The sequence below is a fragment of the Ambystoma mexicanum genome, chromosome 1q (genome assembly GCF_040938575.1).
Source record: "Ambystoma mexicanum isolate Mex_15411 chromosome 1q, UKY_AmexF1_1, whole genome shotgun sequence".
Lineage (NCBI taxonomy): Eukaryota > Metazoa > Chordata > Amphibia > Caudata > Ambystomatidae > Ambystoma > Ambystoma mexicanum.
In genome coordinates this window covers 377,337,367-377,355,758 of record NC_090922.1, presented here as the reverse complement: position 1 = coordinate 377,355,758, position 18,392 = coordinate 377,337,367, and the positions used below count along the sequence as shown (strand labels likewise).

At 42.1% G+C, this 18,392-nt stretch overlaps 1 protein-coding gene across 2 annotated transcripts in view; it reads left to right on the top strand.

Annotated features, from left to right (window-relative positions):
* The window catches only part of TOX3 (TOX high mobility group box family member 3), a 196,437-nt gene extending 181,310 nt beyond the window's left edge, over window positions 1-15,127 (top strand). For both annotated transcript variants that reach the window (XM_069639517.1, XM_069639519.1), the window contains 4 exons: window positions 1,360-1,632; window positions 6,123-6,350; window positions 7,737-7,817; window positions 13,249-15,127. In XM_069639517.1, coding sequence (XP_069495618.1) covers window positions 1,360-1,632; window positions 6,123-6,350; window positions 7,737-7,817; window positions 13,249-14,019 — 1,353 coding nt within the window. In that variant the 3' untranslated portion in view covers window positions 14,020-15,127. The remainder of the gene's footprint in view (window positions 1-1,359; window positions 1,633-6,122; window positions 6,351-7,736; window positions 7,818-13,248) is intronic.
* Window positions 15,128-18,392: the final 3,265 nt, after the last annotated feature.

The window sequence follows — 18,392 nt, the reverse complement described above, 5'->3', positions numbered from 1 at the left end:
TACTGCCTTCCCGTCCAAAAAAGGCCTCAGAATCATCCATCTTTATGTACTCATTCACTAAAGCTGGTTCCATGGGATAATATCGCCGCAAAAATATCCCCATACAAAAATTTCGCCATATTTTTGTGGCGATATTACCCCATGGAACCTGCGGGGGACACCCTTGCAACCCCCATATATTTTAAAAGGGAGCGGGGGACACCTACGCAACCCCTCCATCCATTTACCCCATAAATTATGCGCACCAAAAATATCGCCTATGGCCGTTCCCGACAACCATATGTACGGCGATATTTTTGGTGGGGATAATATTACCTGATAACCTATAGCCTTGGGCTCCCTCATGGCAGAGAAATAAAATACAATCGAGGGACCTCGGCGCGTGAGGGATTTTGGGTACACTACACGTCACAATAGGGATAGTGTTACAGACACGCCTATGCCGACATCCCCTTTCGGTCCCCGAAAGACAAGATGCAATACTCTGCGGTTACCACTGGATGTCGGACCATATGCACAGCATGTGAATCTAAGCAGATACAATCATCAGAAATGCTATTACGGTAAGTAATGCATGTCTTTTCCACACTTTTTACGTTTTTGTGATAAGTGCAGATTTTTCATGAATTGGAGTGTGGGCTTTCAGCCCAATTGTGGTCAGCCGACACATGTTTCGACCTTGTGGGTCTTTATCAAGGCTATTGAGCTGTTGCATCCTCGATCCGATGGCCATGACCGAGGACGCAACAGCTCTGCACGTATACATTGCAGGGCCCATGACAAGCCCAGCTGTGAACACACAGGACCTAGATAGAATCCACACATGACCCTAACAGGAGCTTCGACAACCACCAATAGCCTGATAAAGACCCACGAGGTCGAAACACAGGTCGGCTGACCAAATTGTGAGATAGCCAGGACAATCCACGCCATCGTACTTTTATATTAAAACACAGTTGGGTAACCTGCATAATTGGAGAGCAAATCCATAAGACTCAATCACGTGGTGGTAACATTTGACAAAACTGTTTGGATCATGAGTTGCATTTGTAAAATCCGCCGTCTAATGCACATGTATCTACAGGCCATTATTCTAGCTCCTATACATCCTTGGCATTTTGCCTATCAGAAAAAAGCTGTGGAGGTTATTAAATTACTCTTAACAAACAAGGCATGAGAATGCCCCTCTACTGTTTTTGTTTCTTTACCAGATGCTGAGTTTTGACTTTTTGAATTGGACTCTTTCATTCGCAAATTTCAAAAAAGCATTTGAAATTGGCATGAGTTATAGATATGCTTTGATTCATTTTCCAGCCCTCACTATACTTAAATTGATTGCATTTCTTTTTATTACTTTAGGATCACCGACAGGCGGCACAAGTCTCGCAATATCGTCAGGATCAGGCCTTGATTATGCGCTCCATTGTCCAAATGACAGATGCTGCTCATGCAGTCATGATGTCTCCGAGTCAGCTGACCACCATAAACCAATCTCAGTTGAGTGCGCAGTTGGGGCTGAATTTAGGAGGACCTGGAATTCCCCACACCTCTCCTTCACCGCCTGCTAGCAAGTCGGCTACACCCTCTCCATCCAGTTCCATCAATGAAGAGGATGCAGAAGAATCCAACAGGGTAGGTTGCACTGTGCAAGCATTCCATGGAGTGTGAGACCGGATAGCCATACATTTATTTAACTAAGTAGTTAATTAGGCTATGGCATGTTGAATTTTTCTTGTGGCAGTAAAACATATGGAAGAACATCACAACTTTATAATGCACACCAACATGTTTGGCACAATCAGACCAGTGAGTCCAAATGAGTATTTTCTGTCCTGCTGTGTGTAACCTATTTCCCTGCACGTCTGCGTTAATTCTTGTGTTTTGGGGTGCAGCATATTACAGTATATTTCTCCCATTTAGACCATCGGGCAGTGTGAGATGCAGGCAATAACAGGATTCATTCCCCGCTTCCATTTTTTCTGTTCTCACTATTTCCAGCTCTATTTCCACCTCTACAGCCAATCGGCAAGTTTGGAATGCAGGTTCTTACCATCTATAAAAGACTAGATCCCAAGCTTCCCCTTATGATGTGCACACAATGGCCACTTAGCAAGTATATATGGACAAGCTCTGACACAGGAAGTAATGGTTTCTGCTTCCCTTTTTCCCCCTGCACAAGCGGTCTTGGAATTAGACCTTCGGTGTGCGGCCTGAGCTTTACTCTTGTTGACCCCACAATAAAGACCTTGATGCAGAGTCTAATGCTTCATTTGAGCACTTTGACATTGAAGATTTGATTTTTAGAATATTTCATTGGTTTGCAATTTGACTCTATCTCATTACGCTTTCGTTTGCTTCCCTATTCCTTCTCTCCTCTTTCGCTTTCCTCTGTCTTCTTTACCTCGGTCTCTTAATGGCTCTCTTCGTTTGTCACCCTTTTTGTCTTTGGCTCCCACCATCCTTATTCAGCTGGCACCCTCTCTCTCTCTCTCTTAATTCTGCAGGTGTATAACAGTAGTAATGCTGTGCTCCTGCGGTTCTAATATCTTTGTATCAGTCCGAACAGTCTGTGTTTTTTCTGCATTTGGTCACAACACTTTATTTTGCTCAAGAAGCCTGGGCATCATTAATAGATCTATGCTCCCCAATGAGTTCAGGTTCCTACACATTTGTGTTCATTTTCTCAACAACGATTTTATAAAAATTCCATTCTGCCTCATGAACCATCTTTAAGAGGCTCAACACCTTCACATAGTGGCAGCATGTTAAGTTCCGGCTTACAAAGTAATGTGTTTCTCAGTCTCCCCTGTTAGATCCTGTGTTGCTCTTGACTGCCTTTTCTATGTGGGATGACCTACCAGGATTAGGTATGCCTTCCTAGGCAAAGAAGAGGACAATGTTTGCACGTCTGGGAATGTTAAATTGCCACCCTCTAATGTTGGGTGGAATGTCACACTCCTCATTTACAAATGGTGCATAGGACAGGGCTCCTGTTTTTGTCTGAGAGATGTCTCCCCTAACCTACAGATAGTGTTTAGTGTAGGAGACAGTGCCCAGCTTCGACCAGACGCCAAACATCATTTGACATTTACAAAGGAAGGATTCCAGGATCAACTGGTCATCTCTTCTTCACAAGACATGCACTTTAACTTGCGAACACCAACATTAAAACAGTACCTGGAGAACACGTTTGCATCCTCAGTCCAGGAATTAGAAATAGTAACACTGCAATGAAATTAAACGCACATCTTGTTGACACCTAGGGCATACATTTCTACCACTGGCAGAGAGGGGTCATGTGATGCACCCTGGACCCCAGGAAAAGGTCATCTTTGCCATCCTTCCTGGAAGTGGAAGACATGCCCTAGTGCATACCTCATGCACCACATGTCAGCACAAAGCTCACAGGACCATACTTGGCCATACAGAATTGTACGATGGGACCGAAAAAGAAGCTCTGACCGTACAAAAAGACCAAAAAATGCTACCACCAAAGGTGCGAACACCAAAAGCACCAAAAGTTCGAACCTTTGGTGGTACTATGGTAGGTAAGTATAAAAAAATAAAATTGACTGCAGGGTGGGGGTGGGGGGAGGGCAGATACAAGAGTCACCAAAAAAAGTATACTCTGTGATGATTATTGACTCAACATGAATGAAAGATGCACAACTGTACACACTAATTAACAGTGCATGGCGCAGTGTGAATGGTCAAATTAATTTGTTTGAACCTAACTGTGGTGTGTAGGGCAATACATACACTAAGCATCAATTACCCGCAGCCTTGTAGACACCAACTTCATACCAGGGCAAGCGCTGGGAATCTCTGTTCTTCCTTTGCCCACTCTCTGGACCGTTATAACATTAACCTGTGTTAGGAGTCCCTGAGGGAGGTAGGGAGCGGGATCTTAGGGAAACACTCTATAGACTCATTTCAGGAATTAAGGCAGTTGGGCTGCCATTCTATAGCAGTAACCAGGGGTTACAGATGGCTGGGCTAGGCCGGGAATGTATGGTGAGAGGTATAAGAGTGATGGCCTTGCCTCCATTTTCCCCTTACACTGGCCCTGCTGGCACGTCAGATCAAACGAATTGCCTATTGCCTGGCTCTAATTATTGTTACCAAAATACCCCCTACCTTCTGGTGACATATATATATAAAAAAGGTAATGGTCTGTAAGGGTGGGTATGCTTCTTTCCCATCCATGACATTGTCAAGTCGGTTTCTTTCCTTCATTGCCAGCTGTCGTCAATGTATTCTAACCAGGCTACATTCCTTATTTTTTCTCTGGTGTAATCTTGCCTTGCTCTTTCTTTCGGTTAGGTATACGCATGTTCTTGGATGCTGGGGCGGGTCTACAGGGGTGAGTCGCTGGGGGGATGGGCATTTTGCCAATTTTTTTAATCGGAGAACATGACTTAAAGCTCACTGCCATAAACGTCAAATGTCAAAAGCACTGCGCTTGTCTTAGTATTACTTGAAGCTCTCCAGTGGGTTTGGTTACATGTTGAGAGCCTGACAAGTGCTGCGATGATGAATTGGAGCCCGAGGCATGAGTGATCAGTGCACTACACAAGAGTATTTAGAAATTCACTCGCACCACAGACGTTTTAACCCATCTTGCCCAGCATCCCCCTAGATCCGCCCAGCTGTGCTTGACTGTAAAAGAAAGCACCACAAAACAAGTTCTAGGGGTGCGCATAGAATGACTATAAAACACTTTCTATCCATGGAAAATAGAAACTGGCCTCTGGAGTTGTAGTTTCAGGTAATAAAGCAGTGGGTGTTTTGTTAGTTGGTCTAAAATATGTCGTAAAGTGGATACAAATTAAGATGTAATAAAATCTCTGTGGATGTTTTTTTTAAAATCAACTGCGTTCCTTTGTTACCTTAGTTTTTTAAAATATTAAAAACCCAGGGCACCATTCACAAAGAAGTTCTGAGTTACTTTTGGAGAGAAACTATGTAATTTGCAAAGGCTTTAATGGCAGTTACTCTGACTTGCTCAATCAAGAGTGAACTACTGTTAACCTCTCTCTTTCCACGAATAAGTCGTAGTTTCTGCTTTGTGAATAAAAGGTCTTTTTTTTTTCAGGAGTAAGACCATACTAAGTGAGACTTGGGGCCTGGTTTACAAAAATGTTTTAACATGGGTTAATTCAATTGAAAACTTGTATGTAAATCTAGACCTTAATATCAGTAGCTACTCTATGAATCGACATCACAGCCATCAGAATGTCATTGGAGGATTCGGCCGTCTAATATGACTTCTCCAATGTTTGAGTCCTAGATTCACGCCTTACATTCATTTTCAGAACCTCTGCTCTTTTCAGTTCCTCCGTTCCCCTATCATCCTTGCAGAGAAGTGGCATGGCAGCCACTGTTATTGCCTGGAGCAGGGTAATATACAAAACAAAAAAAAGTAGGGAGTAAAACTGAGAAACGCAGCTCGGCTGACTGCTATGTTTAAATCAATGGTAAAAAAATATGGCAGGACATTCAATATTTATTACTACCTGAACCAAATTATACTTTTAAGGAAACATTGCAAGATTTAGTGTTCATGCATTACATTGCTAGGGGTAAAGAAGTATACATTGACAAAATATATCTGCTTTTCGAGTTTAACATATTTTTACTCTCCAAAAAAGGACTCTCATTGCGAATAGGAATTGCTTTTTCATTTGGTAAAAATATCCTTTTATCCCCAACTTAGGGTGTAAAATATGCTTCAGAATAATACCTTGAGCACCGCACTACAGACTGGGTGCTGCCTTTTGCTTTTACTGCCACTACCAATCCCTTCCCTTGAGGGCCAATTCCTCTTTGGAATTACGCTCAAAACGTTTCTTTGAGGGCTGTTCCTTCTACTACAGGGATGCCACATGTTGCACATAGCCACTTTTTGCATGCCAACATTCTTTGGGTTTTGTGCTTTAAAAGCATTGCATGTGTTCAATTGATCCCTCTTAAATAGTTATTCCTTTGAATTACGTCAACAGTGAAGGAAGCTTTGAACGCAATTGGAATGATGCTGGAAAGTGCATGCTTAGCGGTACTGTTGCTGCGCTACCTTTTTTTTTTTAAGTAACCATATTGTATCTGCCTGCTTTCTTTTCTAGGGAATTGGGGAAAAGAGAGCGGCTCCAGATTCCGGGAAGAAACCCAAAACTCCAAAGAAGAAGAAAAAGAAAGACCCCAATGAGCCGCAAAAACCTGTGTCCGCGTATGCTCTCTTCTTCAGGGACACTCAGGCTGCAATTAAAGGGCAGAATCCGAACGCTACCTTTGGAGAGGTCTCCAAAATAGTAGCATCCATGTGGGATGGCCTAGGAGAAGAGCAAAAACAGGTACATTCAGGACGCGGCAGTGAATGAAATAATGGCATGAGTCGCAATTCGAATGTCCAACGCAAGTAGTTCAGTACATTGAGTTGCTCAGTTTACTGCCAGCCATTTGCAGATGCACCTGTATGGAAATGTGCATGCCCGCTGCTGCGTAATAGTGAGAGGCTGGTGTCGCTAAGAACAGCAAGAAGGTATTGTAGACTCGCAACTGCCTCTTGGTCCAACTTTTGGCCATAGAGACTGGTTGGCCCACTTTGTTCCCTTTTTCTCTCAAAAGACCAATGCGTTTACAAACATTGTGGTTTGTGATTGCCTTACTCCCCTGTTTCATTCTCCAATGCATCTCGATCTCTTATATACTCTGTATTGCTGTATTTAGGTATTTTGCGTGTGGTGCTTTTAGAACATTGATTGAACATTCCTTTATTTTGGACTGTTGCACTTTGCTGTCCTTCACCCCCCCCCCCTTTGAGATTATAGCCTGCCCTCCAGCTACATTACCATGTGAGGTGAAGGAAGCGATCACTCTTGTTTTGTAAAATTTTGAGGACTCGGTAGGTGGTTTGCCGCTTCTCATCCTTGTACTCCAGTGGATCAGAAGTCATTTCATCACATCAAAGATGGAATGCATTTAAAATGTGTATTAATCAAATACTTTATTTCAGCAAATATGCCGTAAAGGTTAGGCACATGTTAACTGTTTAGATTGCTATTAATTCTGTATAATACATATTGTATTGCAGCCAGTCAGATTGCTCTTAATGGAACACCCTATGTTCTGAGAGATTTGTCCTGCTAGATTCCTTCTTTGGGGTGTTCCCTGATCCTCCTTGCCAACACCAACCTCCACCCCTGCTCCCATGCACCCTCCAGGCCCACTTCATCAGCCCTACTTCCTAGCTCCACTTACGTTTTTGCAATTTTGCACTTACCCGTCACCATTGCCGGATCCACCTCTGTCACTTCTCTGTATGAGATCATGGAAATGGAAGAGGGGCTCCCAAGACCTCCCTTGCATTTCCCATGGCGGCCATATTGTCTATGGTATTGTTTAACTGCAAAAAGCTCTGGCTTGTCAAGTGATCTATTTTCTTCCAAATTAATAATTAATCTACTCTCAAGATGTTCAGCCTTGGTGCTAATGGCAATAAAGCATTTTGCCGACGAGTTGGACCAGGATGGTAATTACCTGACAACCTCATTTAGGTGGCAGGAAGTTTGAAATTCCTCCATGTCCTTATTGTGTACAATTATGCAAACTATTGCAAAAATTAGACTATCATTGTTTTGTGTGCAGAAAATATGTTTTTCAATAATATAATATATAGAATAGAATAAAGAAGTATTTAACAGGATTCGTCATCTGTTTGTTGTGTTCTATTTTCACAGGTTTACAAAAGGAAAACCGAAGCCGCCAAAAAGGAATACCTGAAAGCTTTAGCCGCCTATAGAGCAAGTCTTGTTTCCAAGGTATGCCTTAAGATTGTTTTCTTTCTTTTAGTTGGAGGCTGACACAAATTCAGCAACTGGTGGTGAATTTGGTGGAATGTTAATGCCCGATTCAGGTGTTTTGGAACAGTTATGCAACGTATTTGTGTGGGGGTAATTATTAAAATATGTTCAATAACATTTTCAAACTGTTGGTGTCCCACAGTGTTTATATTGATATATAATATATTCGCACTGCAAGTAAAGTACATGTACAATTTTTTTAAAATAATTCATTTTTATTTTTGTGATATTGGGTTGTACAAGCAAACCTCACACAAAAACCAAAGCATTTGAGAAATCATTTGAACATATTCATTTCTACAAACCATGAATTTATAAAATCAGTACTATCTATAGTAAACCTAACACTTGCATTTAAAATTCTGTACAAACGAGTAACAATTTCACAATGAAAAAAAGTAATTAAGATTCTGCCTACATTGGAGTTGAATGTTTGAGAGATGTTTTGTGAAACATGTCCTGTGAACACCAGGACTAGAACAGTAAACAATCCTACTCGGCCATTATAATTGGAAAGAGAAGAAACAAAGGAACACTTGAGATTAACCTGAAATGAGATATTTTAAATATGTTCCATAATTTTATTGTCGCATCAAAAACATATTTTAAAAAGTGATGCATGAAATTGAATATTTTGCGGTATAAAACACATTCTGTGGCACAAAATAGCATTTGTGCAGCACATTTTTTTATTGACTGCAGGGTGTAGGGTTGACAAGTTGAAGAAAAACAGTCGATGAGGCTACATGAGTCGGGTCAATTACCTTATCTGCACCTTTTGTATTAATTTAATAAGAAGAGTCCCAGATGCCCTTGGCTTGACAGAACAGTGTTTGTTTTGCTCTACTTTTTTGGTAGAATAAACATGCCTATTTAATATTATCTGAATTGACCATTATCAGTTGTAATGGCAAACATTTTCTCCATCATCTGTTCTACAAAACCGCAAGCACCCACACACCGACATCCCTCACACAAACCATTTACTCATCACAACTTATTCACACCTCTCCCTCTGCCAGTCATCTGCATACTGGAGTGATTTGTCACACTGCCAAGACCCAACTCAACACTTCCCTGCGCCTGCCAGACACCCAACCATGCTCCCAACTCGCACCTTACACTCCATAGTTTCTCCTGCAGTCTACAATCCTTGCTCCCAATCTACAGCTTGCTGCCTTGTTCCGCTTAACTGCTCCCTCTTTGCTTTTTGACTCACAGATCCCCCTCTAGCCCGCCGCTCCCTCTGCTTTCTGGCCCAGCAGCCAACCTACAACTCCTGCTCTCTCTCTGCGTTCTTTCCCATCAAGCCCATTGCTCCCCCCCGTTTCCCCTCATACTATGGCAATTTTTAAAAATGTTCACACATTTAGAATTGGGCAGGCAGTGCGCTGTTAGTGCCCATTTTTGGAAATGCACATGCCACCTTATTCTCAAAGATGACTTGGGTGTTTTCTGGGGGCTGAGCTGTAGCGTGAAAATTATGTGCTGGCCATCCGAGCTCACTCCAGTAGTGTCACAAGCTCTCTCATGACACTAAGGTTCTAAATGCTCCCAAGTAGGTTCTCGGAGCGCCTTTCACCATCAGAGACTAACAAAGCTTTTCTCACTGTAAAATGTGATCACCAAAAAAAACATGTGTACCCCATCTGAGGAACAGAAATGCAAGTGAGTCGGCAGTGGTTCTTACTTCAGAAGTCACACTTAAAAATAAATAAATAAATGCATTGCACTACAGAATCAGCAAAAACCAGTTCGTGTAATGTGCATCCCCAGCACCTATTATTTTATTTTCTGCTTATTTATTTTCTGCTTATTTCTGCTTATTTAAAAGCACATCCTGTTTATTAATTCCAGGTTCATTTATGTGCAGAAACACCTCCTGATTTGCTCAAATGGCAAAAGGGGTGAAAAAGGCCTTCTGAATGGGCGCATATAAGATGCACCCATTCAGTTGCCCTTTGTGGATTAGGCTTCTCTGTTTTTGGTGCAAGTCGTGAGATGTGTTGGCGCACCTCATCACTTGTGCCAAGATAACTTTTGTGAAGCTGGTCTTTTGTGATTTTTTTTTTTTTTTTTTTAAATGCCACTTTAATTTGCATGATCGCGATAAACTCAAGGGTCTATAGAAAACAGCATTACAATACAAATCCAAAAGCTGTACTCCGATTCTCTGCCCTTATCTCTCGTTTAAATTGCTGTGAGTCTTCTAAGAGCTACAGCTAAACCCATATGAAGGCAATTCAGCGTTTGTCCCACTCGCCACTTTTATTAGTCCATATTTTTACGAATGTCTTTTCACTATATTTTTATAAATGGCTTTAGGTACTCTCTAATATTTCAACAAAATTATGCAATCTTTCTGCTTAATTACTTTTAAAATAACTTATAATGTCTAATATATACTCTCTGGCCCACCGCCAACACGTGTTTAGTGCCAGCAGGGACGGTTTGAAGGCAATCAAGTCGGCACCTTTTTAAAGCTTGTACATTCACTGTAATAACCTTTTTCTCTCACTTTAGACTTTATAGTCCATTGTTGGGCTACTGGGTGCCAGAGCCACCTACAAGCCAACATAATTTCAGAGTACAGATGGGAGGAGCGGGGGAATGCCATATGAGGAGGGATACACAGCTTTTATTTGCGGTTTGGTTGTTTTACTGCCCATGGCCATACTAATCCCTATGGCAATTCCCACCCATTTTCTGCTCCTCCCAGCCCAAAACACCTCCTCATGAAAACTCTTTGAGCTCGCTTGAATCAAGCCTTAGCATCATACCTTTCACTCAAGTGACTGCCAGTGTTTTTTCAAAGCAGTCTTCTAAGAGTTAATGACTTAATTGGAGCTGTAAACCTGCTACTGGTGTAATAAAGATGTCTTACTGGGTCTGCCTTCAGCCACTCGAATTATAAGCACTATCCATTTCCTTCATTGAAATCCTGTTAAAGCGAGCATTGGCAGAGCCAACCATTCTGACTCTTGTATAAGTGCTAAGCATTTGCCAGGCACTGCTATTAGATGCCCAGGTACTCGTACCATTTTGCATCTACTACCATCAATGACCAGTTAATACCCCTACGGCTTTGCCTAACGAGTACCTTTCCTATGCCTACACAAAAGCCCAAACTATTGCCATTGGCAATGCTTGTTTGCTTCTGACACTGTTGCTCTGCAGTGGAGTAGTGGGAGCAGTGAATAAAGTTGCTTTGAACATGCGCCCACTCCATCAGTAATGGTCCACTTTCCAAGCAGTTGCCTGCACTTGTACCCCCCAACCCTTTACCCCCCACTGCCCTTGCACGATCTCACTGGTTCCAAAATCACTATTCTGCACATATCTATCACAGTTGCCTGCTTTTCTGGGGTAGGCTGTGGAATTGGACATAGTGAGTTATCCGATAGCCACCTTGGCGATATCATGTCAAGTTTTTTTTTTTCCGCTGAAAATAAAATGCTTGCGCTAGTCTGCACAAAATCTGTTTTCTGTAAAAAAATGTAAACCCACAGCACCAAAGATGTTCTCCTGGGCTGCTCATGGCATAAATGACTTCAGTGGTGGGCTGTGCTGGGATGGTAACTACACTTTAATTCATCGCCAATATAAAAAAAAACGGAGTCTGTGTTTATAATAATAAAAAGGTGCCAGTTTTACTTCATTAGTAAATTACCATATAAAGTCCATTCTGAGGCAATGACATTATAAACGTGGTTTCTGAAATGAAGAAAATCTGTTGCCTGAGTAGAGATGTTGCATTACTTCAATTTGAAAAACGCTTTAAGGCAATAGAGGTGGGCCTAGTGTCCCAGTATCATAATCCCATCACAAGTTTTGCCACAGGCATAAGACCGAAAGCAGTGCAGGCCACAGAGGAACCAGTCTCGTTACTCGCAGTTTACAATAGTATGGAGCGCTGCATGCATGTTGGGGTACCTGCATTTCCTTGCGGGAGCTCCTTCATAGTTATAACTCGTTGTCCTAACTGTTCCACTCTTAGCCCGGCCTTGTTGAGGCATCTCGTGTCTGTACTCAAACCTATTTCTCCAGACAGTGAATATTGATAGTGTTCTGGTCTCATGCAGTTTTATGTGCACTTTAAAGTACTTTTTATATTTTTGAGATCCACTTTAATGGATAGCATTTTAGATGTGAAATTTAAAAGAACCCATAAGACCAGATTCTCAAAAATAGCACAAATGAGAAAAGAGCACAGAATGCAGTTGTCTCACCTTTGAGAATAAGGTGACCTCAGCAAAGATGCACTGTCCAGCCTGCTTGCATGCATTGGTGTCATCAGCATGTTTCGGACACTAATATTACAGCCTCCTAGCAACCACATGGCAATAAAATCATGACTGGGTCAGAAATGCACTTCCCCTTGCACTTGTTCCCCAAGCACTTGGGTATAATCCTCATTTTCTGTGCATTCAAAAGCGCATCCCATTTGTGAATTCTGGATGTGCTTCTAAATGTGCAGAAATGCCTCTTGATAGTAACTCATATTTTAGCACTAAAAATCTTGATCTAATATCTGCTCTCACACTGTTGCCATTTAGGGATAACATCTTAGGGGAAGTATTTCCTAAGATCTTTAGGTACACCTTTCTATCAATCCAGATAAGTCACACAACAGAGCTCCTGTGGTCGACCAGTATGTGAATGCTGATGGCTCCATATGATAATAGATAAGACTTGGGCATGTGGGCCGACCAAAAGTAAAATGCAATTGTGTTCAGCTATTCTGGGAGACAAACTGCACAAATAATGTGTATTGACTTAACCTAATTGTAAATGATCCCCAAATATTATTGTGGGTATCTGAAACCTGACTCTAGCATAATCTGTATCCGTTCCCATTTTATGTAACCAGCCAGAACACCTCCAATTCTGGCAACCCGCATAGATATTGACCCCCACCCCCTTCATGACCAAATATCCAGAACTAATGGTTTGTAAAGGGGAACAACTGTTATTCTACCATATATTCGAAGTGGTTGGACCTTGAAGATTGTCTGGGGAAAAATATTTTTAAAACAAAAACAGTCTTGTTTTCCTTGCATCATGTGTACATGTTGAGCCTGAGGGAAGGTCTATGCTATTCCTCCTTTAATCACATATGCATCTTAAACGTCACCCCAAACAAATGCACTTAACTCATTGAGTGTTTCAGCCAATGTCTCCATAGTCTACAATCAATATATGTTTGGGTGCAATCAGTAAGCATGTCAACTGCTCTAAAGAGCATCTGCAATTATTTCTTGGGTTCTAATCAATTCCGTTTTGTCTATATGGAAACGTTTTGCAAAACTGTGGCATCTGTGGAATCTATCTGTGATTGTTGGGGCCCCTGTCAAGCAAACACGTTTGAACTTTCAATGTTTTCTTGTAGGCTGCTGCGGAATCAGCTGAAGCGCAGACAATACGCTCTGTTCAACAAACGCTTGCGTCCACGAATCTGTCCACCTCCATGATCATGAATAGTTCTTTATCCCAACATGCAGCACTATCGGCAGCTGCGCAGACTCTCCAGCAGTCCCTTCCCAGGGCGATTGCCCCCAAACCTCTGTCCATGAGGTTGCCTCAGAATCAAATTGTTACATCCGTCACTATTACGCCAAACATGTCCACAAACATTGGAACTCCATTAATGAGCTCAATGGGTTCACCAATGGTTGCATCACCTCCTTCGTCACAACTGAGCCCTTCAATTCAAACACAGCAGCAGCAATTGCAGCAGTTACAACAGCAGCAGCTGCAACAGATGCAGCAACAGCAGTTACACCAGCACCAAATGCACCAGCAAATTCAACAGCAAATGCAACATCAGCATTTTCAGCATCACATGCAGCAACACTTGCAGCAACAGCAGCAGCAGCAACAACAACAGCAGCAGCAGCAACAGCAGCAGCAACAACATATCCAGCAGCAAATGCAGCACCAGCTGCAGCAAATACAACTTCAGCAGATGCAGCAGCAGCAAATGCAGCACATGCAGCATCAGTCGCAGCATTCTCCACGGCAACTCTCCCCAGCTGGGTCACAAATAGGGTCCCCCATCCCTTCCATTGGAAGTCCGCAGCCAACTCCTCCGCAACACCAATCACAAATACAATCCCAACCACAGACTCAAGTAGGATTATCACAAGTAAGCATTTTCTGAAGAGAGATGCACTTGCAGCAGCTGGGGCAAGTTGAAACTGTAAATTGTTGATATTGGTTATGCAAGGGTGCATAACAGATCAAATGATTCTCTAAAGTGTCTATTAGATAGGCAATACAGAACTACAATGTAGCAGTGCATCATATTTTAGCTTACTAAATAATTTTCTTAAAATTAAAAACTGTGCTGTTTCCTGTGATGCCTTTTTAAGTTATTTAAACTGTTCCTAAAATATGTGAATTAAAAGGCCTGATGAATAATACGACAAGGATATTGTTAAAACCAAGGACTGGCATTCAAGATGTGGCGCATACTTTACGTATGTCCCTCCCCCTTCCGCCCCTCCCAAGGGGAGTAATGCACTTCGGGGCAGATGGAACTTTTGAGGCCCTAAAAAGCACAGTTGAAACTACCTGAAAAATGATGACTCCAATTTCATACAATTGTATTTGTATGAAGTGAATAGTTGATGGCATTTTTGTCATGCAAATTGTAAATCACAGATATTTGCCAAAGCTCTGCGTTTTCCTTTCCTAAATGTCTTCAGAAATGGAATGCAAATGGCTAGACTACACGTTGACCTCCTGGTTCATGTCTTTGCTGTATTCGTTTTTCCAAAAAGCCTACTTTGTAATGATATGTATATTGACGACCTACTGCGCTATGTAAATTCTAATTAGAGGACAAATGTGAATATTATATTCTGGGTCTGAGTGATCCGTTTCTTAATAAAAACAATGTATTTTTAAAAGGGAAATGCACTTACTTTAAAAACGGTTACTACAAGAGCTAAGTTTAAACTCAACAGTTGTAACTTAACTGTTATACTGGTAGAATATTTAAAGGATGTCCACATCTGAGTATTTGATGTAAATATTTTCTTTACGAGTTGTACGTTTTCATATCATGTGTTGTAAAGTTTTCATAAATGAGGCTTTAATGTAAAACACTGGTTACATGAACTATTAAATGCAGCATTGCTTATTGTGTTTTTATGCTGTTTTATACTTTTTTATGAGTTTCAATAGCAGCAATTAATTTGTTTGTAATTTGCTTATCTGAAAAAAAAGCTTTTATCTTGCAATAGAATAAACACATTTCGGTAAAACATGCAGCGTTTCGATTTTTCATCAAAACGCCAACAGAAACCTGCTTGGCTCTGAGAAATCAAATATGTCGGCCACATGAGCGCAGTAAATGCTACAAGATGCATGCTACCCATGCAATACTGGGAACAGTAAATATTGACACATTTGATTTGATTACTAATACATAAAAATAAATGCAATTTCTTTCAGATGGCATGCACTGTTAGGCCAATTTAATCTAAAATGGAAATGTTTAACCATGCAACACACATTCTACATGTCATGTGCCACTGCGTTCCTTGAGGGTTCCCTCTTCGACCTCACCCGCTCCCATCATCCAGTAGATGTGAATGTACTGATTTAAAGTGAGTAAAGATGTGGGAGGGATGGGTTGTCGAGGTGTACAGGGAGTACAGAGAAAGTGTACAGTGAATAAGGGCTCCAAATAACGTACATTTAGCCAGCACGATGGAAAGAAAGCACCCCATACATGCCTGGAGTATAACATGGGAGTTGGGAGACCTACTCTGAACTCCCCCAATCCCCCCCCCCCGCACACCCTAAATCATGAGTTCATAGGTCAGGTAAACGCACACCATGCTTCAGAAAAAACAATAATATGCGATCATTTGACCAGACAACATTGAGGGAGAATCTACAGGGGCACAACATAACCAAGCAGAAATCCATAAAATACAAATTCGCTGAGGTCAAAGTTCAAATTCAATTCGCATCTCTGTCCATATGTGATCCAAGGTCAAAACCGTACATAATCCAAGTCGAGATCCACACAATGCATAATCCAATGAGGGGAGGTGGAGATCTCTTGGTGCTTGGTGGGAAAGACCCAGTCATTCACTAAGGGACCTCCTCCAGCCCAGAACACAATATCATCATCAGGAGGTCGTGGGGGAAAACACTTTGTTTGGTGCACAGGAGCTCCAGCCATCGTGGGAGAAGCACTCTAAGAAACTGGGCTATGAGCAACGTGAACACCGGAAAGGGAGACAAACGGCAAAGGAACCAGAAGAAAATGAGAGCAGGCACAAGGGAGAGTAGATCATGACAACACCTTTAACTCTCACTGGAATGTTTTAGAGCACTGCAGCCTGCGAGAGTCTTCCTCATACACAATCGCGGCTGTCCCTTCTGCCATTGTGGCATTTCCACATCCCATGAGCTTGTTATGTCACGAGCAATACTCCTGCCTGGGCGTTGTAGTTTCCCTGGTCCTGCAACTGCTACCATCGCCACAAAGTAGTGGGACTCGTCCTCAGACAAACTGGGGACATTACGCTACTCTGGCGCTAACCTGTTTCAGGGCTGGATGCTGTATGGTAAATTCTGCCGTCCATATTCACCTACCTCTGGCAGGAGAGGAAGCGCCAGGGGGTGCTCTCCCCAGTGGTGGATATGATGCCAGCGGGATGCACTATTATGGAAGGGATGTCAGGTAGGTTTGGGGGAGTGGCAGAGGGTTGCAGAAGATGGTAGGCAAGAACAGAGGTTGAGGGTGTGATTCCCTCCCCCCCCTCCCCTGCTTTGAAAGAAATGTCATAATTCAAGGGCATTGTTTGGACTGGCATACTGTTGGCTCTGGCAGGGAAAAGTGAATGAAGGAGCCATTTATAAGCTGGCATGAATTACAGCCAGCGTTGAGCTAGCAGGATTTAGACAAACCTCCCTTTCAGAAGTCTTAATCAAATGGTGGCATTAAGTGTTGTACAAATGAAGAGGCCCTATTCTATTGCAGACTGGAATTGGCAGATTGCAATTTTTGAAAAGGCTTGCCCATTATGTAAATTGGGAGGTAAGCGTAGCAACTAATATAAATGACATCTGCCAGTTGCCTCCACCTAATCCCACCTAGTACTATCCTCCTTTGTCCTCTCAAGTGCTCCTCCAGTTCACCAGAGTTCTCACAAGTAAAACCCGAGAATGGAACTGAACTGGGCTTTGTCTATTTGTGGAGACCTTGCACACTTCCATGTTCCCTTGCTTTAAGAACAAAGGGTGGAGGAGCAATCGGAAAACGATTAGTAAAGATGCAGTCACTTTGTGATTGCTTTTATCATTTCACAGTTTTCAATTTATGTTCACATAAAATAGTTTTTTCACACATGGGCCGCTACATTTATCATGGTACAAGGTATCATATGTTAGTATTACCAAACTAATTTGCACTTGAAACTGAGTAACCCACTAAGGTGGGAACCTGTGTATCAGACTGCACATAGATAAATGCAATTGTTAGCCTACTGAACGTGCCCGTTTCACTGTTAAAAATGATGTCGCCTTAATCCACTGTGCATACCTTGAATATAATTTTCGGGATAGGAGGGCCTACCACTCCCGTAGTATTTACTCTCGCATCATCTCTCTCAAAATCCCAGCACACTCTTCAATGTCCTTGGACTGCCTTTTTGGTTGTGCTTCGTTATGTGTCGCAAACATGTATTGTTGATATGCTGAACGTCATTCAGGATAAGGTGTCAGTTAATACTCCAGCTTCCCGGTCCTAGCTTCCAAAAAAATGGAATGAAATACCTGTGAAACTTAGAGCAGAACCATCCTTCTGGACCTTCAGAGCAAAAACAAAGTCTTGGCTAGCCCACAAGAACTCCCGGGCTGTATGACTCACTTACTGTTGTTATCACTGTTGCATTTCCCCTGATGTCTGCTCCTCTCTTGACCACTTTGTAACCCGGTCACTTGCACTTACTCTATTTTTACTGTATACCTTTATCATATTGTAACCAAGTCTCTGGCGCCCAGTTACCTCATTAATAAAGAAACAAACAAAACAAACAAACAATACATGCAGTGGCAATATCTATTATCTATTGAAGACGTGCAATTCTATAAAGCATGGTTACAGTGTTTCCATATTTATAGTTTTTTGCAATTTATGATATTTCCGACTTTATAAAATCCTTTCCATTTTTGACAGCTGCAGTCAAGGACTTGGTCAATGGCCGAAGTTGTCCTCACCTCTCGTCTGTCTGTCTATCTAGATATATATTTTCGGTATTGCGCCACTCGTCCAAAAGCCTTGGGCGCTCACAAGACAGACGTCAAAAAACAGAGAGGGGGAGGGGGAACAGTGAGCAAGCTGTCGTATGGTTACAACATGGGTCATGCGCTTGTTTTAATCTACCCCTCTGTCAAAGAGAAGTGTTTTCAGTTGCTTCTTGAACCTGGACATTGAATGACATGCTCTAAGCTTGGAGCATAGCGAGTTCCAGATGGTAGATGCCCTAGCATTGAAACCTGCACCACCAATCC